Source organism: Nilaparvata lugens, chromosome 7 (genome assembly GCF_014356525.2).
Source record: "Nilaparvata lugens isolate BPH chromosome 7, ASM1435652v1, whole genome shotgun sequence".
NCBI classification, from domain to species: Eukaryota; Metazoa; Arthropoda; class Insecta; order Hemiptera; family Delphacidae; genus Nilaparvata; species Nilaparvata lugens.
In genome coordinates, this window is record NC_052510.1 from 687,867 (window position 1) to 715,749 (window position 27,883).

The 27,883-nt window shown below is 34.4% G+C and overlaps 2 protein-coding genes across 4 annotated transcripts; both read left to right on the plus strand.

Annotated features, from left to right (window-relative positions):
• The first annotated feature begins 3,360 nt into the window (after positions 1–3,360).
• LOC120352522 lies at positions 3,361–7,875 on the plus strand. Its single transcript, XM_039433402.1, has 2 exons — positions 3,361–4,195; positions 6,801–7,875. Exons 1-2 carry the CDS (start codon positions 3,752–3,754, stop codon positions 7,077–7,079), a joined length of 723 nt encoding a protein of 240 aa, XP_039289336.1. The 5' UTR covers positions 3,361–3,751; the 3' UTR covers positions 7,080–7,875.
• Positions 7,876–13,118: 5,243 nt separating this feature from the next.
• Positions 13,119–25,371, plus strand: LOC111053059 (adrenodoxin-like protein 2, mitochondrial). 3 transcript variants are annotated; one of them, XM_022339896.2, is made up of 4 exons: positions 13,119–13,569; positions 14,571–14,686; positions 18,294–18,426; positions 24,429–25,371. In XM_022339896.2, the coding sequence occupies exons 1-4, from the start codon at positions 13,364–13,366 to the stop codon at positions 24,520–24,522; spliced, it is 549 nt and encodes a 182-aa protein (XP_022195588.2). In that variant the 5' UTR covers positions 13,119–13,363; the 3' UTR covers positions 24,523–25,371. The 3 variants fall into 3 exon arrangements, 2 of the variants coding, with proteins under 2 accessions (XP_022195588.2, XP_022195579.2); XM_022339887.2 differs by lacking the exon at positions 18,294–18,426 and adding an exon at positions 18,482–18,620; XR_005571898.1 differs by having other exon boundaries at positions 13,136–13,569; positions 18,294–18,620; positions 24,429–25,235.
• The last annotated feature ends 2,512 nt before the right edge of the window (positions 25,372–27,883 follow it).

Consider the following 27,883-nt stretch of genomic DNA (forward strand, 5'->3'; position numbering starts at 1 on the left):
ATTCATTTAATATAGCAACCGGCTAAAAAGAAAGCTTCAAAGAAAGTTTATTTCAAAATTACAATTTACCACTTGAAAAAAGATACTTCAACTAACCTTTAAGCAAAGAATTACACTGTTTCACATTTACTTCAAAAGCCACAAAATTATCAATTCATTTGATTGTAAACTTTACTAATTAAATGCAGATTGAAAGAATATCGCAAAACGACTTTCACATTTCACAACTTCACTCAACTACTTCACTGGACTCGCACTCGTGGACTGACACTGAGCACAACTGACTGAATTTGTTGTCTGCCTTGTCGGGTGGGTATAAACTGTTCGACTGGAGAGCTGGTCGACAGTCAAAAATGTAAACAAAAATAAACTTGAGTGGAACGATAGGATCGTTCCACGTTTCCACTCTGTAAAAGCTTTACACTTCACGGTTTAAAAGGTTATGTTAACACTGTTTATTGCTTACATGATTACAGTGCGTTCACATTTTATTTATTTATTATTATTTGAATTCACTTCAAGTTACAAATCAAAGGTAACTGATTTAAAACTTAACATACTTATATGAAAATAATTTAAAACAATATATATTTAATATTCAAAGTATTCAAAGTATTCAAAGTGGAATTGTGGAACGCTAGGAACTTCAAGGCCATCTCTGTTTACAGTCGATCGGCTCTCCCATCGAACAGTTGGGGTTCCCCCGTCTGGATAATATCCAGATGATCGTGGCTTCCACTGCCTGGTACCTGCTCAGCTGTTTCATCAGTGATGTAGATTGTTATCATAGTAAGAAAGGTGCCAAGGTGTACAAGCAGGGTTCCATTACACTCAAAGGATAGATCTTGGTTCACTGAAGATCTTGCCAGACAGAAGAACTTGGTGATACTCCTACATCACTTGTACAAATCAGCAGTGTCACCAGAGGAGAAAATGGAAAAGCATAGGCTCTATGTGGGGACAAAAAATCTTTAGAGAAATGTTAGGCAGGCAAAGAAAGTATACACTGCTAATACCATTGAATCGGCTCCAAATAGCTGTAAGGCAGCGTGGGAGGCCATAAACAAACATCGCCCCAAAAAGCCCAAAGTTAAATCAAACATCAGTCCAGACAATTTCAATGATTACTTTGTGAATGCTATTGAGGATGTTTTGAAGAATCTAGACGAAGCTGACATGGACCCTGTGGAAAATGTTACAAATACAGTTCATAAGATGGATGTATGGAGAAGTATCAATGCTGATAGAGTGAAAACATTGTCAGTGGCTTGAAAAACTCCAAAACACAGGATATATTTGGCCTATCCACTTCTGTCTTGAAAGAGACCATTGAACATGTAGCAGAACCAAATGGCTACAGCAGTTAACCACTGTTTGAGGTTGGGAGTGTTCCCAGACACACTGAAGCTGGCAAGAACACTACCAATTCACAAGAAGGGAAATACAGAGATTCCATCCAATTTCAGGCCTATTTCAATAGTGCCAATAATGTCAAAAGTGATGAAACTGAGATGAAGCTGCAACTTACCAACTTTTTTGTGAGGAACAACCTTCTGTCCCAGTCTCAGCATGGCTTCAGAAATGTCGCTCAACAGCAAGCGCTCTACTGTCATTATCTAAAAAGATACAGGATGCTTTTGAGAGTGGTGATTCACTTGCGCTTACTTTATGCGACCTGAGCAAAGCTTTCGATTGTGTGCCTCATGGCATACTGATTAGGAAGCTCAACAAGTATGGTGTTCAGGGTACAGTTCTAAGCACAATCAAGTGCTACTTGGAAAACAGAAGACAAGTGGTCTCACTGGAAGGAGCCTCATCAAGTATTAGAAATATGAAGCATGGTGTGCCACAAGGCTCTGTATTGGGCCCCCTGCTATTCATACTCCTCATGAATGACTTCCCAGACAGCCAGGGGTCCATCCTCTTTGCGGACGACACCACACTGATGGCTAGAGGACGAACACAGAGGAGGCAGCAGAAAGGTCAGTGGAACAACTAAATGCGCAAAGTCCTGGTTTACTGCAAACAGGATGAAGTTAAATGAGGAGAAAACTAACCTTCTGGTATGTTCCCTCAAGAGGACTGCAGTGGAGTCTGATCCTGTGAAGCTGCTGGGTTTTGGGTTGACAACAAGTTGAGGTGGAGTCAACATATGGCTGAGGTCTGCAAAAGACTTTCCGGGTTATATTCCTTATAAGAAAACTGAGACACATTGTCTCCAGGGATTACCTGGTCTCAGCTTATCACTCCCTTTTTCATAGTCACATCTTGTATGGAATCCTCCTGTGGGGACACGCGCCTTATTGCCATGATGTGCTGCTCCTGCAGAAGAAAGCAATCAGGGCCATTACTTTTGCGGACTACAGGGAGCATTGCAGCCACTCTTCAAGGACTGAAGATACTCACCATCCACAGCCAATACATCCTGTCCTCCTTGATGTATGTCAGAGACAACCTGCAGCAGCTGTCAACAAGAAATCAGATACACAGCTACAATACACGCCATGCAACTGACCTGGATGTTCCCCGATGTCGGTTGGCTGCTACTCAGAGAGGCTTCCCATCAGCTGCCTTGGCTTCTACAATGGACTCCCAACTGAAGTAAAAAGTGCATCACGTGCAAGATTCAGCGCTCTCGTCAGGCAAAAGTTGATTGATAGAGCAATTTACTCGTTGGCAGAATTAGCTAACGAGCCTTTATTTTAATGACACAGTCTGTCTGGTAAACCCGGTCAAGGACGACGACAACAAGTATCAAGTATCAAGTTAAGTATCAAGTAGAAAAGTCACACGATTACCGAAGTCACTTGTTGAATAAATACTCTTTGTAACTTGAAACATTATTCGTGGAACATAATATTATTTTCTTCCTTTCAAGTACGAATTTTGAAATCGAACCATTCTGAAAGCACCCTGTCTGAACATAGCGATTTCAAAAATGTTGGAATTGCTTGCACAGATAGTGAACATTCATAGTTATTCGAAAAGTGAAATCCAAATTTGAATGATCAATTATTGCTATAGTGAGGTCCACGTTATAATAACAGTATTTGCTCAACTTTGGAATTGCTATCCTTGTCTATCATTCGACAAAGCCGGTGGTAATATCCTTTTCTAGGTTCACAACGATGCCAATTATGTTCTTGACAGTGTAGAAATATAATTAAATAATGCAGAGAATCGGCATTGCTATTCTCCTATCTTCATCCACTGTCATTATAACGTGGACCTCACTATAGCTGAATTTGCTATCAATTATTGCTGAATTTTAATTATTGCCAGCTGAATAAGGTTAGCCCCATTCGCTGGTCGCTGGCCTAGTAAGCTGGCCCAGCTCGTAACTTGGCCAGCCTTGGCAAACCACCCAACCACACATTGGCCTTCATTGGGTCAATATGTTGATGCAACGTTTCCCTTTTGGTTTCTTCACCTTTTTTGTATTTATTTCGAATATTTTCAATTTAATAATAAACACATTACATATAAATTTCTGTTCAGTCATCGGCAAATCCAGAGATGACCAGACGCCTCGCCACCGTTACACCTTGTTTTTACATTTTCTTGGTTCATAAGTTGGTCAACTTGTTTCTATTTTGAAATTTGAAAATTGAGGTTAGTATTTTGTTTATGTTTTGTTGTGCTATAATGTAGTTTGTACAAATTTATTTGAACAAACCACATTTATCAAACTGTTTTTGTATAGTTTTAGAATCAATTTTGTTTTATATACATCGTGTAAATCTTGTACGAGATGAGCTACATCGGAAATAAAAACTTTCCTAAAAGTAAAGGTTCATCTGATAAACAACGTACAAAATGTGTCAAGTTTTCAAAAGCTTCTGTAGATGACAAACCAGTAGGAAATGACAAAATAAAAAAGTCTTGTATACGTACAGTAAGCAATACAGACGGGTCGGTTAAAAGTTGTTCGTCCTCGGTGATTGGTTTTGATTTGACAGTCAGCATAGATTCTAAAAATGTAAGTTCTACAAATCAAAGAAATGCTGAAATTGGAAGTGACAGAAACGAGGAAGTATCCTTGGATATGGAACAAACTGACAATTTCAAGCTAGCTGTTCCTGAACTGTGTACATCTTTGAAGATTGCCAACAATTTGCTGGGCGCTGTTGCATCTGCCAAAGACTCACGACATGCAAATAGTCATGAGGAAAATGTTGCACTGGCCAAATCTAAGGTGAGAAAATAGAAGATTGCAATGTACACAGTTTAGTTCAAATCGTTAATTACATTAATTAGTTTTATTCATGTTACAACTACCCCATAATGTTGTGAGGACCAAATGAATCAAACCTAGACTTACAAGAGTAATCTGTAATGCCTCCGTTTTATTCTCGCCTTGCTGCTCGCCAAATATTAAACGTTTCTGGTCGCTTGAAGGCAAGCGGTAGCATAGTAGCGTTCGTCATCATTTGTCACTTGCAAGAGAGAAGTGTTAGCGTGACTACCAGAATACAGCTTTGAATTACAGGGTTCAGAACCCTCATGCTAGTAAATAGTCAAGTCATCTTCGAAAAATCATAAGGGTATGCATTCACATTGAATGCGTACTTGTGCAAGTGCACGCGTGATCATGCATGACTGAGCGCGCATATGAGCTAAACAAGAAAAAAGCAATATAGTCCAGTCAAAGAAAGGTCATAGAGGAGAAAGACAATTTTTGACCCCGCAGTTCTGTGTAGGGTCGTAAGGAGGTAAACATATCAAAAGTCCCCATCTCTACCCTCTGTGCTAAGGGGGTGGGGTGGTTTAAAGGTAAGCCTACCATTTTTTAGTTTCTCGCATAAAACTCAATAACTATGTATCCTATGGATTTGACTGTTATATAACTATTAAAGCTTACATAATTTCCCACAATATTCATTTTACAACTTTTCTAGTTTTTGAATTATCCACTAGTTGTCGACTTGAAGGTGAGACATTTTTGAAAAAACACGTTTGCCTCTAATTTTTTTCAATTTTTGCTCTTATAACTTTTTAAAAATCGATGGGAAAAATCCATGCTGATTATCAGCTTATAGAGCATCAAATTTTCTTCAATTTGATGTTTAATTTCACACTTTCACGAATTTCCCTACACCTTTTGCAGCAGCTTTAGTGTTGAGTGTAAAATCTCCATTTTTGCAACAATAGACCAATTGACAAAAGAATTTGGAGGGAATATTTTTAACAAAATTTTTGACTTTGCAGCTTTGTTGAGACTAGTTAGGAGGAGAACATATCAAAAGTCCCAATTCCTAACTCATGTGCTAAGAGGATGAGGGTGGTTTAAAAGTTGAATTTTTCAGCAATTTTTCTTCCACGCTCATATCTTGAGAACAATGCGTTCAACCGACATAAATAACTATTCAAAAAAGAAGCTTGATAAATTCTCTACACTTTTTGTCCAGTGGAATTTTGTGATATTTCCAACAGTTCCCGAGATATTCGCTCTTGAAGGAGTGTAATAGTTGAAATAACTGATTTTTACTTTCCTTGCCCTATTACCATAGGTAAGGAAAGTATTGCTTTCCGAAAAATTAAGGTACCCCAATTTCTAAATTTCTATACGTTTCAAGGTCCCCTGAGTCCAAAAAAGTGGTTTTTGGGTATTGGTCTGTATGTTTGTGTGTGTGTATGAGTGTATGTGCGTCTGTGTACACGATATCTCATCTCCCAATTAACGGAATGACTTGAAATTTGGAACTTAAGGTCCTTACACTGTAAGGATCCGACACGAACAATTTCGATCAAATGCAATTCAAGATGGCGGCTAAAATGGCGAAAATGTTGTCAAAAACAGGGTTTTCGCGATTTTCTCAAAAACGGCTCCAACGATTTTGATCAAATTCATACCTTAAAAAGTCATTAATAAGCTCTATCGACTGCCACAAGTCCCATATCTGTAAAAATTCCAGGAGCACCGCCTCATCTATGCAAAGTTTGATTTTAGATTCCCAATTATCAGGCTTCAGATACAATTTAAACAAATAAATTCAAGTGGAAAAGATTCAGCATATAAATCTCTACAATTTATGTTTAGTAACATTTTCACCTACAATTGAAAATAAGCGCGATATGCGAGAAAATAAAATTATTCAATTGCAAACTGTTGGCAACTGTTGATTCTATTAAATCATTCACTATGAAGAGATAGCAGACTTCGTGTGTCTTCAGCGCTATTGTCCTGTCACCAGCTGTCTCAGATCTTAGAATAGTAGATTTGATATGCGCGAGAACACAAGCGTCAGGTGATCAATTTTCATAACGGCAAGGAAAGTTGTGTGAGTGCGCCACACCAGATTTTTATCCAATGTTTTGCTCTTTCATGGCTTATAACTCTTCAACAATGCATCATAAAAACTTATCGTAGAATTGTAGAGCATTGAATTCTCTTTGAAATTATGTATTATTTCACTATTCCAAGTATTCATTTCATTGTTGTGCTGAATGCTGTGTGCGAAGCCAGCAAACTTCAACCATACTATCACGGCTAACTTATAGTGAGATTGAATTTCAACCGTCACCATTAGTTGAATAGGGAGCATTGATGCTATGATGATTGCAAGTTAATCAGTTCATAAGTGATAATGTGTCGTTCGTGTAACTCGTATCCCGTACATGTACCGGTATTAGCTAATTCCTATCACCTCATCAACTATTACTATAATTAAAAGGTCTATTTGTAGGTAATTGTATATTGCATAAAGTACTCTAATGATTGTATTGTACAAATATTTGTATGTGACTTTTGGCAATAAATTCAATTCAATTCATCAACTATTCTATTCAATTTGTTGCAGGCAATGGTGAATGTCCCTTTCGAAGAACACGTGTTCAAGGACTTGATTGCTCTCAATATAAATACTGACGATCTCATCTGCGGCTCCAGAATGAAGAGCAAAAAGTTCGAGCGAGTGAAAGACAGTGAACCTGAACTTTCCGACTACTTTAATCCGTCGTTTGACAACGAATTTATCGTCAAATGTGCGCCTGTGCCTTTTGAAATCGACAAGAATCGCCTCTTTGACGGGTTTTCACTCACGGAACGCGCTAGAAATTGGGAAGCTAGTGATTGCTAAGTGGTTTGCTAGCTTCCTTACGTATAGAACACAGCAAGGTGGAATAGGTGACGCAATTAGCGGAGAAAGAGACTTGTAATAGGAATGAGAGTAAACACGACATAAGTATTTAATACCTTAAGAAAGGTTTTTAATAACTTGAACTATACAGGTTTCGAATTGGAATGAGTTCAATATATTGCAAACAGTTTATATATTTCATTGGAATGAGCTATACTTTGCTCTTGTTGACTCTAAACTGAATTATGGAATAAGTTGTTGGGGCTCTACTTACATTACCCACTTGAGACCACTTATAACCTTACAAAAATCTATTGTCAGAGCTGTTAAAAAATCAGGAAGATATGAACATGCCTTTCCCCTTTTTCAAGATATAAAATGCTTGCCTCTAAGATACATATATGTTTTCAAAGTTTTATACCTATTCTTTGTAATGTCTGGAAACAGTGGTCAGGCAATTTTCAGGGAGAGAACAAATTATCAAACTAGGAGAGTCACTTCTGTTCTGCTAAGGCTTCCCAGGTCATATACCACTTGTTTCCAGAAATCGTTTGTATTTCTAGGTCCGAAATTTTTCAATAATTTACCTTTTGAGGCAAAGAGAATTGATAATAGGAAAATGTTCAAATATTACATTCTTAAATGACTTAGAAATATCTTGCCTGATTGTTTAGAACACATGTTTTTTATTCTTTCTTAGTTTTCGACATAATAATTATTATTATAGTTGTTGAAAATCATATCAAAAGTAATTAAACCTAAACTGGAAATGTATGAGAGGTGAGTGAATGTGTGAGTGTGTGTTTTCATTTTTTTCGTGCCCAAAAATTTGTTTTTCTTCTTTCTGATTTTATTCAATTTTAGTATAAGCACTCCTGCTTGCACGCGTTAAGCATTATATGCTTACAGCAAGCTAGAAATATTCTGTTTCAAAAAAAAGTTTGTTTGGAGACTTAGTAGGTAACAGTAATAAATTCAAATATATGTTGTTATACTACATTCTTCCCCCCAAAGAGTTAATGAATGTAGTCATTCAAATAATTAGGAGGTCTTCTATTTCTAAAACTTCTTCTTGGTTATGTATTTTGGTTTTCTTGTCCAGTAGTCTGTTGTCTAGGTTGTAAGCTCTCGGCAGTAGTACTAGTTTCGTTTTCTTGGTTTTGGGTTGCTTGAGGATTATGGAAGTATTCAAGTTCAGGTTCGGAAGTTGGTAATTGAGAATTTTCATCATTTTCAGAATCGGTTTCTTCTTCGTGATCTCTGTTTTCTTACTCTCCAACTGGAGCAAGATACGTGTTGATACTGTGGTTTCTCTTCCATCAGGTAGCTTTACATGTGCATACTCAGCATTTCCATGTAGAAGTTGGACCTCTTCAACAAGTGGCTCATATTTAGATGTTCGATTGAATTTTTTTAAATAGACAGGGCCGGAATTGAGAAGCCAAGAAGGAGCTGAAACACCATTGTTTCCAGATCTACGTGGGTGTAAGAACATACGCTCATGAGGAGTTTGATTTGTGGCTGTGCAAAGTAATGTTCTTGTTGAGCTAAGAGCATCTTCTAAAACTGACTCCCATTGATTTATTTCTAAATTAAGTGATTTTAATGCTAGCTCAATCGTTTTCCATAGAATACCATTATATCTTTCAACCTGTCCATTACCTGCTGGGTTGTAAGCAGTGGTTCTGATAGTTGCAATTCCATGCGAGTTTAGGTAATTTTTCAAGTCTTGACTCATAAATGATGTTCCTCTGTTTGAATGTATGTAACTAGGAACCCCAAACGTAGAAAACAGGGTTTTCAGTTTTGATTTAACTGTAGATGATGACATGTCTGGACATGGGAAAGCAAAAGGGAACCGTGAAAACTCATCTACTATTACCAATAAATAACGATTTCGACTTGATGAAGGCAGAGGGCCTTTGAAATCGATATTTAGCCGTTCAAATGCAGAAGTGGCTTTAATCAGAGTCTCTTTGTGTTTGAAGAATTTGGGCTTGACAGCAGCACACACTTTGCAGAAGTTTGTTATGCGTCTGATTTCATCAATTGAGTAGGGTAAGTTTTTACTCCGAACCCAGTGGTACAACCGTGTTATGCCTGGGTGGCATAGAGACTCATGTAAATCAACTAATAGATTTTCCTGATTTTGGATTGAAGAACATACTCTAGGCAGAGCATCAGCAGCCATATTATCTTTGCCAGGTCTATATACAATATCGTAATGAAAACAAGACAGTTCCAGTTTCCACCTCATTATCTTTTCATTTTTCACTTTACCATGACGGTTGTTATCAAACATAAAAGCTACCGACCTCTGATCAGTAATTAGCTTGAAATGTTTGCCAACCAAGTAGTGACGCCATTTTCGCAGTGCTTCTACAATGGCTTGTGCTTCTTTCTCAACACTTGAATGTCTTTGTTCTGCTGGTGAAAGTATCCTTGAGAAGAATGCAACTGGACGGTTTGATTGAGTCAAAGTAGCAGCAATGGTGCTCTCAAATTCATCAGTTTCCACAATGAATTGTGCTTCAGCGTCAATGCAGCTTACTACAGATCCAATTATTTCACTTTTTATAGTTTCAAACGATTGTAACCCTGCTTTAGACAAGGGAAATGCAGTACGGGCAAGAGGAATCACCTTAGTGGCATAATCTGGTATTAGTGATGCATAATGTGAAAACATACCAAGGGTCCTCCTCAGCGATGCAGTGTCTCTAGGCGGAGGTAAATTTTTCAGTGGTTCCAATCGGCTGGGGTCAGGCTTGATAGTTTTGTTAGATATATGATAGCCCAACAAGTTGATCGATTTCAGTGAAAATGAAGACTTCTCATTATTGATAGTTAGGTTGTATTTGTTTGCAGCGTTGATAAACTTTTTCAAGTTTATATCGTGTTGCTCCTGTGTTTTGCCACAGATTGTAACATCATCAAGGTAAGCATAAGTGTCTTGTAGCTGTTCAGACCGTATAACATGGTCAATTACACGTTGGAACACTGCCACTCCATTAGTGACCCCAAACGGAATGCGTTTAAACTGGTAGAGTTGACCACATGCCTCAAATGCTGTGTAGTGCTTTTCTTCTTTCCTTATCGTAATTTGGTGGTATGCACTTTTCAAGTCGATAGTACTGAAAAACTCATAATTTGCAACTTTGTTTACAATATCATCGATTCTTGGTAGTGGGTAAGCATCCAGTAATGTAAAACAATTTATAGTTTTGGAGTAATCAATGACCATTCTTTTTCTATGATTTTCATTTGTAACCACTAACGCTTGAGCTCTCCATGGAGAAATGCTGGGCTCTATAACATCGTCTTTAAGCATTTTACTTACTTCATTTTCAATAAACTTCAAATCATCCGTACTGTGTCGATGATATTTGATTACAATTGGTTTACATTCCGGTTTTAAATTAGAAAACAATGACACCGGTTCTACATTTGAGGCTGCCACGCTGCATACGGTTAACTGCGGCTTTTTTCCACCAAAAACTACTTTAATACTTTCATGGTTTTTCAAAATATCATGTCCAACAATTATATCCGCACAAAGCTCTGGTAAGACCGAAAGATTTGCTTGTTTGTAACAGTGATCAAGAATGACAAGATCTACTAAGCATTGTCCTGTTATATTGGATGTGATTGATGTAGTCGCCATTGATACAGTACCCCTACCTGGTCTTATAGGAAGACCTAGGTTAAGAGCAGTAGAATTGTTTATAAAACTCAGAGAACTCCCTGTATCTATCAAAGCAGAGACAGATTTTCCATGAACCAGGGCTTGTACTGTACTCTTTGTCAATCCTCCGGGCGAAGCTGCTAGGTCAATAGAGTTCATAATATCTTTCGATTTTTTTGATTGTTTGGTTTGTAATTTACTCGACCTGCAGACCTTAGCAAAGTGCCCCTGTTTTCCACAATTATGACAAATTGTATTTTTAGCTGGGCAGCTGACCCGAGGATGTCTCAGATTACTACAAAAATAGCATTTTTTATTAGCAGCAGCTAATAAACAGTTTTCTGAATCAGTATTCTGATTGCTTGCTTGAGTATTTTGGGAAGAAGTTGCATTTAATTGGGATGAATATTGGAAAGCTAATGATTGTGCATAGGCCTATGCAAGTTCCAGGGATCTGGCTTGACTATATGCCTCTTCTAGTGTTAATGCAACATTCTCTAGTAAACGCTGGCGAATTGTAGGAGACTTCATTCCAGCAATAAATGTGTCACGAATATAATCATCCCTATTTCTTTCTGCTGTCACAGCTTTAAACTCACAGTCTTTACTTAATAGTTTTAAGGCATGAAGATATTGATCAATAGTCTCATCAGGCTGTTGTTGACGTGCAGATAGTTTATGTCTTGAAAATATTTCATTTACAGGTTTTACATAGATTCTCCTTAAAGTAGATATAGCATCATTATACGTACCACTTTCGCTTATGTACTCATAAATATCTGGAGTGATGAAGTTGTTAAGTGTTTTGAGCTTTTCAGAGTCTGATGATTGTGGTGCGATACTGGTAATGAAGTTCTGAAAAGTTTTGTGCCAATGTGTCCATTCCTTGCTTGCAGTTGATAAGTTTGGATCCACACTAAACTTGTCTGGCTTCAGTATCGTATTCATTTTACAATATCAAGTTATTAAAATTGTAATAGGAATGAGAGTAAACACGACATAAGTATTTAATACCTTAAGAAAGGTTTCTAATAACTTGAACTATACAGGTTTCGAATTGGAATGAGTTTGTTTGAAGACTTAGTAACAATAATAACAAATTCAAAACATATGTTGTTATACTACAAGACTATACGGTATCAACTTACTTGGCAAAGTGGTGGTGAAACAATGCGGTGTTTGAAACTGTCTATTGTTGGATTGGCTGGTGTGAAGGAAATGTTATAACATTGAACAGCCGTTGGATTTAATTGAGCTATGCAAGAGAAAGACTAGCTACATACGCATCGATTTTTGTTCGTACGATATTTTTCCGTCCTTATAAATTCTATTAGTTTGAACTGATGATTTCAAACAGATGATGTGTGTCAAGTTCCTTTTAATCTGATAGAATTCATAAGGACGACAAAATATCGTACGAACAAAAATCGATGTGTGTGCAGGGCTTAATACGGAAATACGAAGGAACAGAGATCCTGTGAGCTTCAGGAAATCCTTGAAGACCCATTTACTCAGGAAGAATTATTATTCCATGAAGGAGTTCTGGAAGGACGTCTGACATCCAGATAGAACAGACTAAAATGACGACCACGGCTGTAAGTCTTCCAGTAGTGGGATTACTACAAAAGTATACAAGTAATAGGTATCTTGTAGTTTGTTTCTAAGAGGGATGCTTGAAACTTTTGTTGTTTTCTAGAATATAATTTTATACTTTTCCCCTTAAATAATACATACTAACTATTCTTGTTGATCTATATAAGTATTTGAAGCAAGGATATTTTGGTAAAAAAACTATTTTTGTACCCTTGCCTTCAATTAGAAATATTTTTTCACATAAAATACAATATATTTGGTTCTATTTTATTTATTTATTCATATTCAATTTAGGTAAGAACAACAGGCACTCGCCCAAAATTGCTTATTGAACCTTAAATTAGAATACACAGTCCAGAGGCGAAGATAATTTAATTCACTCGCAATTTTAAGTAAAAAAATATATCTGATAAAATTCTAAATGTATCAGATCAATCAATTCATAAATATATTTCTTATACAACAAATCTACTGAATTTTGCCGATAAATAAATGAATTAAATTTCTGAGTTGTATTCGAATTACTGCGCTAAAATCTGAATGTTCGCGCTTCAAATTCGTATAGTTCAAAACTCATGACATAATAAAACATTGTTTTGTATATTAGACTAATTTGATAGAAAATCTATTTAATTAGAATAAAAAATATTTCTAAAGAATTAAATTTGAAAAATTTTAAAACCGATCACACAAATTTACCTGGATGAGAAAAGTCGAACTGGTATCTCTATATAGCTTCTAATCGATGTGAAGTAGTCAGCTGATATTCTGTCGTCAGAAATTTTGAGGACGCTGATTTCGCAGTTGCACGTTTGAATTAGGACAGGCATGAGGACACGAGATTTCTACGTAGTGTATTGGTTTGCTTTCACTATTTGAACTCATTTTAGAATTTTGCTAATTATTACAGTGCCTTTCTCTTGATTCTTCGTATTCTGTATCATTCTGCTTAAATACAAAGATAATATTATATTTCTGTTGAATTGAAATTATCTATAATTTATTAGAAATGACTTCTGTAGGTTATTTGTCTAGCCGTATTCTAGCACATCTCTCCACTTGTAGGAATGTCAAAAACGTTTGTAAAAATGTTTATATCTGCAAAGGAATATTGTCTGATAGTCAATCACATTTCCTAAGTTCTATTGGCCCAGGAAAATGTTCTTTTATGACTACAACCAAACCTTTGTGCAGTTCCAAAAATTCAACTGAAGAGTAAGTATTATCCATAAATTACCCATGTTCTTGCCAGATCTTGAAAATAGTTGTTTATCGTGTCACTAGAAGAAGAAATGTTATAACTTGATTACTTGTTTTCGTCTTCCTTATCTATTGTTTACCGTACCGTATCTTTTCTACTGACTGATTATTCTTGAAGACTACCTACTTATCTTCTATTATAGAGATTCAGACTAAACTAAAAAAATATTAGGTTTGATCTATGTAGTGAAACGAATAGAATTGATTCAGCGCAGTGTAGTTCATTATCTATCATATAAAGCAAATTCTACCTCATTTCAAATAAAATGTGATGTTATCCTTATTCATATTGTTAATCATTACTCCGCATACTCAATAGGATCTTTATTATAATGTTTATATCTTATCATCAGTGTGACGTAGCTGGGTTTCCAGGTTACAAACCAACCCCCCCCCCGCCGTCAATTCAAAAAGAGACCCAAAGTCCAAGATGCACTATGCAAAATGACCTCAAATAATTATTTTTAACTAAAATATTGTTTGCCGAACGTTGAAAATGTTTAAACTAATTCAAATTATTTGTAATATTGGCTACAGCAATGACAATCTCAATGGCAATATATTGAAACCCGTTAAATGTGTTCCAAATTGCACATAAAACAGTAGTGTGATAGGTCAAATAGCATTTATAAAACACAAGAAAAATCAATGAAAACCAATTGCCTAGATTTTTCTACCCCTACCCCTCACCACCATCAATATCAAATTCATGTTGGCAAGTCACTATAGTGTCACATGTGATATGTGACACTATATGGGTAAGGTCTTTAGGGGGCCCAAAGTTTTTGATCAACCCACCCTATTTCAAAACCCTGGCTATCTACTGCTTATCTCCTTGAATCTAATATATTATTCTTATAATTTACCAACCAACATATAAAATTAATCTTATAAATAGGCTATTTTGGTTAAATTGAAACTAAACTTTGAATTTTTATTGATTTTTCCTGTTACAGAACTTTTGAAGTTACATTCATAAGACCGAATGGGGAGAAGGTAGTTGGAAAAGGAAAGGCAGGAGACACTCTATTAGATGTGGTGAACAACAATGGTCTAGATTTGGATGGATATGGTGAGTACCTCTGTGACACTAGAACCAACCGCACGAAAACAGTCCGATGGAAATTGGAATAGATGAGTGCAACGTTGCCAAATAAGAGTTGATCAATGTTGTTCACATCTGATTATAAATGAGTATTAATATTTTGATAGTACTCCTGACGAATCAGCAACATTGCCAAATAAAGAGTTGATCAACGTTGTTCACAGCTGATTATAAATGAGTAATAATATTTTTAATCGGCAACGTCTATTGGGGGGGGGGGTTGAGGAGTTACTCAGCCGTTCCTATTTCCATAGGACTATTTTTGTGCGGTTGACTATAATAAAATGTTTATTTATTGTTGCAAACAGTCCCGACAATCTTCCAGTGCCAATGCGAGCGCAACTACTTAAGACATGTGACTGAATTGGAAAAATTTAGCTTACTACTTTTGGGGTCCAAGCTAGAGATGATTCAACGTTCTCATTAACTTTATGAATAACTTATATCAAATTTGATCCCAGATAAGCCATTTTTTTCTGTTTTATCTATGCTCGATATTTTTAGCCTAACACTTTGAATTGATCATTTACTATAAAAATAAATATCAATATAAATAGCATCTTATCATGCTATTTTCCTTTTCAAGATTTTCCCATTTAAAAAAATGAACGATTCCAACAAGGAATTTAAATGTTATTTCTTTTCTTTTTTATAAATATAATATTAATATATACTGTTCAATCGAACACGTGAGTGAACACCATAGTGGATAGCAAACCATGAACAAAAAGTGAAATTTATTTACACTTACAATATTTGTCTCTGCATTCATAGATAAAAAATTGAGGGCTATAATATTTCAATTCTTCAATTTGAGTGCTGTACTTTGAACCCACTTTCAACTGAATAGATTATATGCAAAATAAATAGCTTACTAACAGATTTCTTGCATTCCATCTCATTTGAATTCAAATACTCAATATTCTTTAACCTTCCCATAATGTACTTCTAAACATCAATCTTCCACATTTTAAACTTATTCTCAACCAATGCAACTAATTATGCAATTATAAACTTCAAGCTACATTAGTACTCTATGTTTCCTATTACTTCGGTATTTCTTATCTCATTGTCCTTTCAGATTGATTTATCAAAAGTGTATTATTTTCTTACACTTGACTTTTTCCAATTTATTTCATTTTCAAATTATTTTGTCTTCATGGAGTATTTATCAATTCAATCATTTAATCTTATCAACAAACGGAGTATCTAATTGTTGATAAAACATATTCAGATTAAATTTGATTTAGGCTGTTGTTCCTCTCAACATCCAGTTCAAAACAATTTTGATTTTATTTATTTATTAATTCATTTTATACATTGATACATGCAATATCATTCTCAACTATGAATGACTGGGAGAGGAACAACAGGCTTAAAGCCAAAAACTGTTCCTTCCCAAAATTTAGATAGAAATTGTCCAAAAATTGGGTATGTTAACACCTCATGATTTTTGTCCAATTTTGAATCCAAAATATATATAAACTAGGAATTTAGAATTCAGAAGAGTTGATAAACCAATATGTTTGTATTGAATATAGAAATTTATCTAGTATATTGTATATTAAAAGCTTTGATATATTATCCACATGTACGTCGAAAAAATATTAAAATGTATAGATGAGAAGATATTGCTGATGATTTGGATACCACACCATACAAGAACAGTACCAAAGTTGAATTATTATACAGGGTGTTTCAGAAGTAGTGTCGAACATTTTAGGGTATTGTTCCTGGATGATGGGAGACTACAAATGTCGTATTTTAAGTGTCCAAAACTCAGCGGTTATCCTTATAGCTGCCATTTTGTGTTTTTCTCTTAGGTATTTTTATCTCAAGAACGAAATGTTGTATTGATCTGAAATTTGGCATGAATGCTATAAAGACTCAACTTTAAAAAATAAAATAAGAAATTTTCTGTATACATATTCAAAATGGCGGCCATTACAAATTTTTGATGACAAATTTCACGAAAACCGTTCACTTTACAAGAAAATTTACAAGAGACAAAAAAGTTAGCAAATTACATCAAGATTTCAAGGCCTTATTTATCAAGATTAGTCAAAGAATAACAGAGAAATTGATTCTTTTCGTACTGCATGCATGACCGCTTTTAACCATTTAAACATCAATATTAGGTTTTAATTCCAATTGTATTTAAGATGAAGCTTTGAAACTCGGTATGACTCCATATGGCCATACAGCTGATTGTGCAATGTTTTTCAGATGATCTTGTTTGTCTTGTGCATTCATGCAGTATACGAAAAGAATCAATTTCTCGATTATTCTATGACCAATCTTAATAAATAAGGTATCCTTGAAATCTTGATAAGATTTGTTAACTTTTTGTCTCTTGTAAATTTTCTGTAAAGTGAACGGTTTTCATGAAATTTGCAATCAAAAATTTAAATTGGCTGCCATTTTGAAAATTTAAATAGAAAATTGTTTATGTTATTATTTAAAGTTGAGTCATTCCATAAATATTCATGCCAAACTTCTGATCAATACAACATTTCGTTCTTGAGATAAAAATTCCTAAGTGAAAAAACAAAATGGCAGCTATAAGGATAACCGCTGAGTTTTGGACAATTAAAATACGACATTTGTAGTCTCCTTTCATCCAGGAACAATACTCTAAAATGTTCGACATTACTTCTGAAACACAATGTATAGTTCATTCTACATTAGAATCTACGCAAGTATTAGGTTAGAATACTTATGTAGAATGAACTATACAGGGTGTTTCAGAAGTAGTGTCGAACATTTTAGGGTATTGTTCCTGGATGATAGGAGACTACAAATGTCATATTTGAAGTGATTATATATTAATATCTGATGATATTCAGATTAGATAGCTGATTATCTGATAATAGTTCAGAGCAGAACCAGAGGTAGATTTATCCAGACAAATTAATCAAATCTGTATTTGTCCCAGAAACATAATTACAACGACAATGGTTATAAGAGAAAAAGTAAAATAAAATATAAAATGAAAAATAAAGTGCTATTAAGTAGGATAAAATATAAATCAGTTAAACAAGGTTCGAAAAAATGAGCTTAATTGTCAGCTTATTCATTCACCACACACACACACACACACACACACACACACACACACACACACACACACACACACACACACACACACACACACACACACACACACACACACACACCACACCACACACACACACACACACCACACACACACACACCACACACACACACACACACACACACACACACACAACACACACACACACACACACACACACACACACACACACACCACACACACACACACACACACACACACACACACACACCACACACACACACACACACACACACACACACCACACACCACACACACACACACACACACACACACACAACACACACACACACACACACACACACACACACACCACCACACACACACACACACACACACACACACACACACACACACACACACACACACACACACACACTTTTTGCTGTGTTACCACACATGAGCTATACGTAACGCCTGGTATCGAATGAGCGATTAATTTGTAGGTTATTTTCACAGGACAGTGTGACGGAACACTGGCATGCTCAACGTGTCACGTGAAACTGACACCGACAGATTTCGACGCGGTTGAGGACGAAGTGTCGTCGCTGGAAAGTGATCTGTTAGACGACGCCTTCGGTAGGACGCCGACGTAAGTTGCTAGTGACTGATGCCAAGTTCATTCATGACACTTCCTATATTTTCAGGCAAATGCGACGGAATGATCACGTGCGGGACTTGTCACGTGTTGTTCCCTGATAGGCAAGTGTTCAACGCGGCTGAGCCGATGACTTGTTTTGAGAACTGGCTCTTCTTAGAGCAGAGTCTCGCCCCGTTCACCGATTTGTAAGTGAGGAGGCTCTGTGTGTGGCGTGGCTAGTTAGTCGGGTCCCGGGAGTAGAGCGACACTGATTGCATAAATTATGCCCCTAATAAGTGTTGAACTTGCATTTAACCGATTTGTTAGTGAGGCTCTGTGTGTGGCTAGTTAGTTTCACGGTCGAGTCCCGAGGGTAGAGCGACACTGATTGCATAAATAATGCCCCAAATAAGTGTACAACTTGCCTTAAAACAATCTTAGATTTTCCAACTCACCAATCAAGTTATTCAAAACTGGAAATTGTATCAGGTATATTTATTTATTATTTAAAAATACATTTGAGAGCTCAAGGAATGACATCCTATAATTGCTCTCTAAAGCTTAGATTCACCAATCGATATGCAAACCTAGATATTTTATCAGTAGGCTATATTAATGCATCTATTATTTAAAAATACAAATGAGAGCACAAGGAATGACATTTTGCTTGCTCTCTTAACACAATGAACAATGGATAAAGAAGAGCGGTCCAATTGGATTGCTCTGAACTTTTGATTTGTGAAAAGTGTTATTATCATTGTCGATATCAGTTTTCAAAATAGCTAAAGGCCGTATTCATGAACGATTCTCAAGAAAGGTCTTAAGGTGCGTACAGATTTACGCGCCGCGAACATGAGCAATTCACTTTTAATCAGCTGATGTCAAGCTTTTTATATCTATATCTTACCGTTTCTGTAAAAATACAGATATAGTCAGCTGATTAAAAGTGAATTGCTCATGTCGCGGCGCGTATATCTGTACGCACCTTTAGATATAAGTCTCGAAAGGCTAGTTTGCACTAATCGGGTCTAACGCGGCCTTGTTTATAAGCGATTCATTCTCAAGAATGGTCTTAGCCAAGCAATTAAGAACAGGAGCCAATTAGATCAATACTAGTAGATGAATGATAGACAACGAACCTGTAATTGACTAAAAATGTTCTCAAGAACCATGGTCTATAAATTCAGTCATGACACTCGTGTTCCTTATGGAGCGGCCATTATGTGGGGTATTTATGGCGGTACATTTGAAATATTTCAATCTGCTCATAACAAAATCAAGCATTATGCTTTTTATAAACAATATTCTGGTTCAGATAATATGTGAATTCAGGTTTTCGATTTTCTAATATTGAAATTTCAATAATTCATTTTTTCATTATTAAAAATTGTTCTTATTCTTGTAATTTGTTATGATTCATAAGGCATTGGGATAAAAGGCAAACCTCAAAAAGAGTTTGAAGTTCCCAATCTAAAAATCAACAATTTATTTCCTAGCTGGAATCTAAATATTATTATTCTGTGGGAAGAAGTTATTTTACAATTCAAAGCCAAGCAATATTCCTTGAACAATATAACAAAAAACACATCATGTTGTTCAATCTATAATGATAACAGCTGATAAATTTGAAAATTGGTGAACTAGAACCCCATGAAATGGCGATTTTGCAATGCATCACGGGATTGTGTCATGACCTGTATTTATAGACCTTGTCAAGAACTGTTCATAAATGCGGCATTATTTTAAAACCACTGATCATACCTTATTAGCAATAGGACCAATTTTTTTTGAGATGCCTCTAATTCAACAGCAATGAAGGGAAATTAGCGATGCCATTAAAGCATTTAGTTTTTGTGGTATGAGTAATAGCAGGGGTTTGATTGTACTGATCAGGGGTTGGAAAAGATTGCGGAATCAGCATGAAATAAATGAAGAATAATTGAACGATCAGTGTTCACTCACCTTGAAGCATTAGATTTGCGAATAAATATGAAGAGTCATTGACTAGACGTTTCTGTGGGTGGCTGCACTGCAGAGCAGGCTAAACTCCTCCAATGTACTTGGTAGTGCCGTTGGATTGTAGTTGGCGCGCCCGCACTTCGTGGTATGTGCGAATAGGAGAGGTGACCACTTGGAGGTGTGTGATAACGTGTGGCTTGCGGCTATAATCAAAAATACATTTTCTTGTTTGATATTCAAGCGGTGCAAGAGTGAAAGAGAATAGAGCTAGTATTGTACTTCGGCGCTACTTTAAATATTGATAACATTGAAAATGGGAGCACATTATTGAAGAAGATGGTTATACTTCCAAATATAGTTTTTTTCTTTTCCGATCATTGTATTTTTTGTGCTAACCTAATAAATAAATAAATGTCGATGCTTATTCAAGCTGCAACAGTAGAAATCATTCGTTTATAGAGTTGAAAAATGAAAACAATTGATAGAGTTGGAAAATCAAAATTTACAGGTACGGAAACCACTCTTCAGCTCAGTTCTTTCCCAATAATTTTGTTCCATTCTCATCTCCATTGTATGAAAAACAGACTTCGTTTCAACAATTCCAAGGGCCGAACTCACGAGGCGTTTTTCAGACGTGTCGGCATGGCAAGACAGGATAGTAAGTTCTGCAATTGGCTCATTCTCGATACGCCGTCCTAATCAGACAGTAAGCTCTCCGATTGGCTGATTCTAGATACGCCAATCCAATCAGCCAATTTAAGAGCTTCCTCTCCGCTCGTGTCGTGCCGATTATCTAAAAAAACGCCTCGTGTTTTTTGGTCCTAATATTTATGTTCAATTTATGACTGAGAGGAAAAATGGAAAGATTTGTAGATGGAATGTACACATGTACGCGGCTTTAATAGGGTATATAGAGGGAATAACTTTCATAAGCGAAGAAAATACATTAATAAAGCTAGATAAATATAGCTATCAATTATTAAAATATAGCTCTCAAACTATTAATACAACTATCTAGTTCAGGTTTCATATCTTGAGTCCCATTCAGCTTCAATATCTATTTTTATGCAATAATGTCGCTCTCAAACTCGTTCGTTAGATGTTTATTGAACATTCTCGAACAATTTTTTGTGGATCGTCATTTCATGTTCATTTAACACATTGTTTTCATGTCAAACTCTACTAAATAAATTTGTTCAATTCTTGTCATCGATTCTTCAATTTTTCTTTATTTGTGGACTAAGAAGATTTTGACAGTATTTTGGAAGTGTAGTGTACAGAATACGATTCGAATATCATCCATTTACTATGAGATATATAGATTGCCTGTTGGGTGGTGGTATTTAGTGGGTCAAATCTCAGCTTTGATTTTATACCACAGTAGGCTAGTATTAATATGTTCGTTCAAAGTGGGATTTTCTTTGGGGATAGTCCTTAACCAGTAAAATTTATTTGTGTTTATGGAAAACAATGTATTGTTGGATAATAATTAGTGGCAAAATAACAATAAGTACTAAGTGATACGTTCAAAGTAGTATTTTACTCATAAAACATAAATTAATTGGTTGCTGTTCGTCCATCTATTCTTTTATAATTACAATTTCATGTAAAATTCTTCAGTGAATGAATAATCTGAAGTGATTGAATATACTGAGATATTGCAATCATTCAAATGCTAATGAATCTATTATTATTAAACGAAAATCCAATTTAAACGAATTTCCATCTAGCTTTTACCCTGTTGTCAATATTTGCAGAACCTATCAGAAGTCTTCGGGGTGAATTACAGCATTTAATTAGGATTTTCGTTTAATAATAATTTGAAGTGAATTAATAACACAAACATTAATGCACAAAATCAACTCATAACAGAATGCCATGAATAGGAGCTCTATGTATTTATAAATGCTCTATATAACTAGTGATAAGTTGTTATTCCTATTTTTGTCTGTTAGTATTTTTGCACATACTGATTGATTCAATAGAGCTAAAATGTTTGGCTGTACGAAAACTATGAAAACTTTACTGCCCACATTAATGTATATTCAGTACAATTTTTGTTATTTTATAGAAATTACTTGGTGTATGGGAATATATACTTTTTTGCTTTTGTGGAAAGACTAATAATTCTAGTTGGTCAGTAGTTTGTGTTTTAATATGAATAAATCTGTTTCACAAAATTAGATAGTAGTATTATTCATAATTATTGTGAAATCCATATTAGATTTGAATTACAGTTGGAGAAATGATTGTTTTTATTACATGTACTGTACTCAATGTTTTTGAATGTCACTTAATACTCTTTTTAATAAATCTAAAACCTTATTTTCTGTTTATGTATAATTTAAATCACTTGATGGTTTCGAATGATTATGATCTCAGCATTCATGGAACTCTATTATTCTATTTCGTTATCAGAATTGCATTCTGATTCAAGATAAATATTAATTATTATATGATATTAATTAAAATATTAAATATTGCTGAATATTTTATTCGTCCAATTGATGAAAAAGTAGTTGAAATATCTTGAATTTCTGGTGTGAGAGGAAAGTTGAATGATCTCTTTGTGATCACAACTGAGCTCTAATGACTTTTTTGTATTATGTTATACAATTATTATAAAAGTTACTAGTAACGTTTTTATACTATTTTATATAAACACAACTAGTTGTGTCAAAATCATTTTTAAACTTGAAAATGGCATGAGTGCTCGAAACGAAATGTGTTTTTATGAAAAAGTATAGAGAGGGTACTAGTAATTTCTATAATAATTAAACAATCATTCATTTATTTATACAATAAGTACATTGACAAAAATGATAGGGAGAGGAAAAATAAGGTAACCTTGTGCTATTCCTCTCCCAAATTTAGATAACACATAGTCCGAAATAGGTTAAGGGTGTGCAAAGGCTAAAAATAAACTTTCTACTCGTGATATTTTTCAAAGTTTTTCGATTTGTATATCATTAAGCTATCAAAATGGAAAAGTTTTCTCAGGAAAACATTTTTTTCCGATCATTACTTTTTGTGATATGAGCGCCTGAAGTTTGAATTTTTGGGACAGAACATTTCAATTTCGGTAAGATATAAATCGATGAGATTCAGATGATGGATTCTTCATGGTATTGTTGATCTAATAAAACAAAACCTTTCTGAAAATATTCATTTTACCATTAACCAAATATAACAAGAAGTTATTTTTGGTTATTTTTAGTAAATTGAATGACTATCTTAAAAATGGATATTTTCAGAAAATTTTTGTTTTACTAGATCAACAATACCATGAAGAATCTAACCTCTAAATCTCATGGACACATCTCTTACCGAATTTGAAATGTTCTGTCCCAAAAATTTGAACTTTACTTTCATATCTCAAAAAGTAATGATCGAAAAAAAATGTTTTCCTGAGAAAACTCTTTAATTTTGATAGGTTAACGATATACAAATCGAAAAATATCACGAGTAGAAAGTTTATTTTAGCCTTTGCACAGCCTTTCAAGTCTTGTAGTTCAATTCACAAATTTTTCAGTTTCAAGTAGCAATTCAAGTAGCTCTATTAAAATATTTTCTTAGAAAATATAATATTTCACAGAATAATATAAATAAATTTATATTAAATAAAATTTAAATAAATTTATAAAATACATTTCAAATCTATCTTTCACTGGTCTCAGAAAATCACTGAAATCGATTTATCAACATTTTTTATGTATGATTTTGTTGAAGTGCAACGTATTTTCAATTCAGTTTTCAGTTTTTTATAAAATAATACTAAAGCTATTCAATTCCTTGACCGATCAAAAATAATTGAAGCAAAGAAGAAGTGATATATAAAAATGTAAACTTATAGAGTCCAACTCAAATAACAATAATCTGTTTATAAGTCAAAACAGGCAATCCTTGCACGAAAGATGATGATTATGAAGAAATAATGATTTTAATCTCAAAATAATGTTAATGTTAATTTTTATAGTCAATTTCGTTCTTGGCTCTTGTGTTTGTAATTTTTAAATCCTTAATTTTAAAATAATTTGTTCAAATTGTTGTTACAGGTCACGCCTCGGATGTCAAGTTAAGCTGAGTAAGGAACTGGGCAATTTTGAAGTGAAGCTTCCCAATTTCACCAAAGACCAACGCGAGTCCTAACGAGTTTATAGGTAGCTGTATATTGTTGAACAAAAAATAGAATACGAATGATAACGATACATGAGCATTGAACAATCATCGAGTTGTAGTATTGGGACTGATATTTTATACAATCAAAGTTGTGAAAGTGTGTTGCGGATGAGTAATTAGTGTTGTGAAAATCTCAAAGTTGAGAGGCATTGGTGCTTGATAGATTTACAAGATTTATATTTCTGTTTTAAAGATAATATTGAATTATTAGTAAGTATTTTAAATAAAGTTGAATGTGCATAGCTGTGAAGTTTCTGGCCATGACTGTAATCTTCATCTATGAAAGAAAGTACTTGTTCTTCCATGTTTGTTTCCAAAGTGATAACTCAATAAATAATTAAAATATATAATTTTTTAATGCGAAGAAATATTTTTGGCGTTTTACAGTGGCAGAATTATTTATTATGTTACCAGTAATTTTTCATTTTAATGTCCATTCCATGTTGATGATTGTTGAAAATTTTACTCATGTTGAAAGATTTTTATTGTTATTATTAAGAATTAAATTGTTACTAAAGATCCATCATTTAAGATAAAGAGGAGGCATTTTATACATTGTTAGGCTAATAGTTACTAGAAAAACAAATTATTTACTCTGTTTAAATTGTTCACCATTTCACAATGTTAAATCTCTATTTGAAAATGTTGTATTCTTATAAGAAACGTTATTTATTTTTATTAATGTTTGATTCTAATTAGCTTTATAGTGTCTTTTTACTAGAACCTCTCTCAATTTTACTAGTCAAGTTTTCATGGCTATATACTATTTGGTTAAAACTAATGATTTTACGTGAACAAATAAATTTTTTACATTATTTACGTGGAGTTTTTACTCTTTTAATTTTCGTATATAATTAATTTTTTGTTGTCCACTTCCTAGTCCTTGGCTAATTCTTGTATTTATAAAAATATGAAAAATCGAATTACCTCTTTTCAACTTTATTTCTTACATGTTTTGACTTTAAAGTAATTTTCAAGTGAAACTTAAAGAATGACTTTACAACAAAACTTGACTTTTTGACTTTTACTTGAGAAACATGTTGTAAAAGTTAAATAAGGTACTCTAATTTTCAATTTTTATTCGCATTTTTGTTGTATTGTTAAATTTTAAAAAACGATTTTAGTGGAAATGAATATTCAAATGATGATGGTTGAACACAAATTTCAGTATTGTATCAGAGTACTATATACCACAGATCGCTTTCTGTGTGGCGGAGCCATACTTGGTTTTTAAGAAAGTTAAAATGCATTTATTAGTTTTAATTCTGTATCCTTTCAACTTTCTTTAACAACCAAATGCAAGTGGGACCTTGTCAACAAAAAAAAAATTGTTTAGTTGAGAAAAATATTTCTCAAGAAAGAAACATTGTAATGTTCATAATTTTATCTACCTATAAAATTCAATCTATAAGGGCCCCTTCACACAGAGAGCGATCTGCGATCCTATCTATATCTTGGAGATCGATCCAATATAATTATAGATATTGATACCTATAGGATCTGCGATCCTATCTATATCTTGGAGATCGATCCAATATAATTATAGATATTGATACCTATAGGATCTGCGATCCTATCTATATCTTGGAGATCGATCCAATATAATTATAGATATTGATACCTATAGGATCTGCGATCCTATCTATATCTTGGAGATCGATCCAATATAATATAGATATTGATACCTATGGGATCTGCGATCCTATCTATATCTTGGAGATCGATCCAATATAATTATAGTTATTGATACCTATAGGATCTGCGATCCTATCTATATCTTGGAGATCGATCCAATATAATTATAGATACTGATACCTATAGGATCTGCGATCCTATCTATATCTTGGAGATCGATCCAATATAATTATAGATATTGATACCTATAGGATCTGCGATCCTATCTATATCTTGGAGATCGATCCAATATAATTATAGATATTGATACCTATGGGATCTGCGATCCTATCTATATCTTGGAGATCGATCCAATATAATTATAGATATTGATACCTATAGGATCGCAGACAGCTCTCTGTTTTGCCTGTCCCTAATATGTCCGCAGATTTTTCTAAAAGTGTACCTCAAAGCCCGCCATATAGACAACGATCCTACAGGTTTTAAGAAAAGATCCTAGGAAAACTAATAAGATCCTACCTAAGAAAACTACCTATTCTTAGGTAGATCCGAAGTTTATGTAACATCTAACAATATCTCAAATCGCTCTCCAAGGTCAAGCACTATGCATGGTGTGAGATTCTACCAAATCTGAGATAATTTCGTTTTTCGCCAAAAAAAGTCCATGTTAATTTTCATAATATTTAGGCCCGGTTGCACAAAAGCCGGTTAAATCTTAATCATGATTAATTTCACGAGCACCAATCAGAGAAGGCGTTTTTGAAAAGACGGCTTCTCTGATTGGTTTTCGTGGAATTAATCTCGATTAAAATTCAACCGGCTTTTGTACCACCGACACTTAATGTAATAGTTTAATGTTATTTTTCATAATTTTTGTGAAAATTAAAAGTATCTTAAACTTGCTGAAACTTTGCATCCATATAATTATGCTTCTTTTGATGCGAGAATCACGAATCTGCCATCAGTATTGCGGAATTCGCCGCCGTTCAAGAGATATAGATATTTTTATGTTTTTGTATGATACACGCTGTACAGTGAGAAATGTGTTTAGTTCTATAGTGAGGTCCACGTTATAATGTCAGTACTTGATTAACATTAGTGTTGCTATCTTTGTCTTTTACTAGATAGCCCTACAGTAACTATATTACTATATTATTTGGGTAATATAGTTACTGTAGATAGCCCTATCCTATTCTACCTCCGCAAAGTTGGCAGATCGTTTTTCAACAATGCAGCGTTATAATGTAATTGATTGAAATATTTTTCTCTTATGAAAATGGATAATTAAATCATTAAAAAATATATTCTCTGGACGAATAGAATAATATAATTTATAATTTTCAACAAGAAATACCTAGTGATGTACTGTAGACAAGCCCTACATGGATACTAATCATGTGAACCCGGTTGCCAAGGTGACTGTTTTAGCAACGAACGTTTACAAGTAAATAACTAGTTAGAGTTTTAAGAGATATGTTCAACGATGATGTTTTATTCTATTTTTATCTTGTTCAATATTGTAAACTTTTAATGAATAAGTGCTAATTACAAAAGCACATTTACAACAATATAATATTTCATATATTCAATAGTAAGGCAGAGAGTCGGCAACGCTGTTGCCGTATCTTTCTCCACTGTCATTATAACGTGGACCTTACTACAGCTGCAGAACTCATCCTATATTGCACCTAGGAGC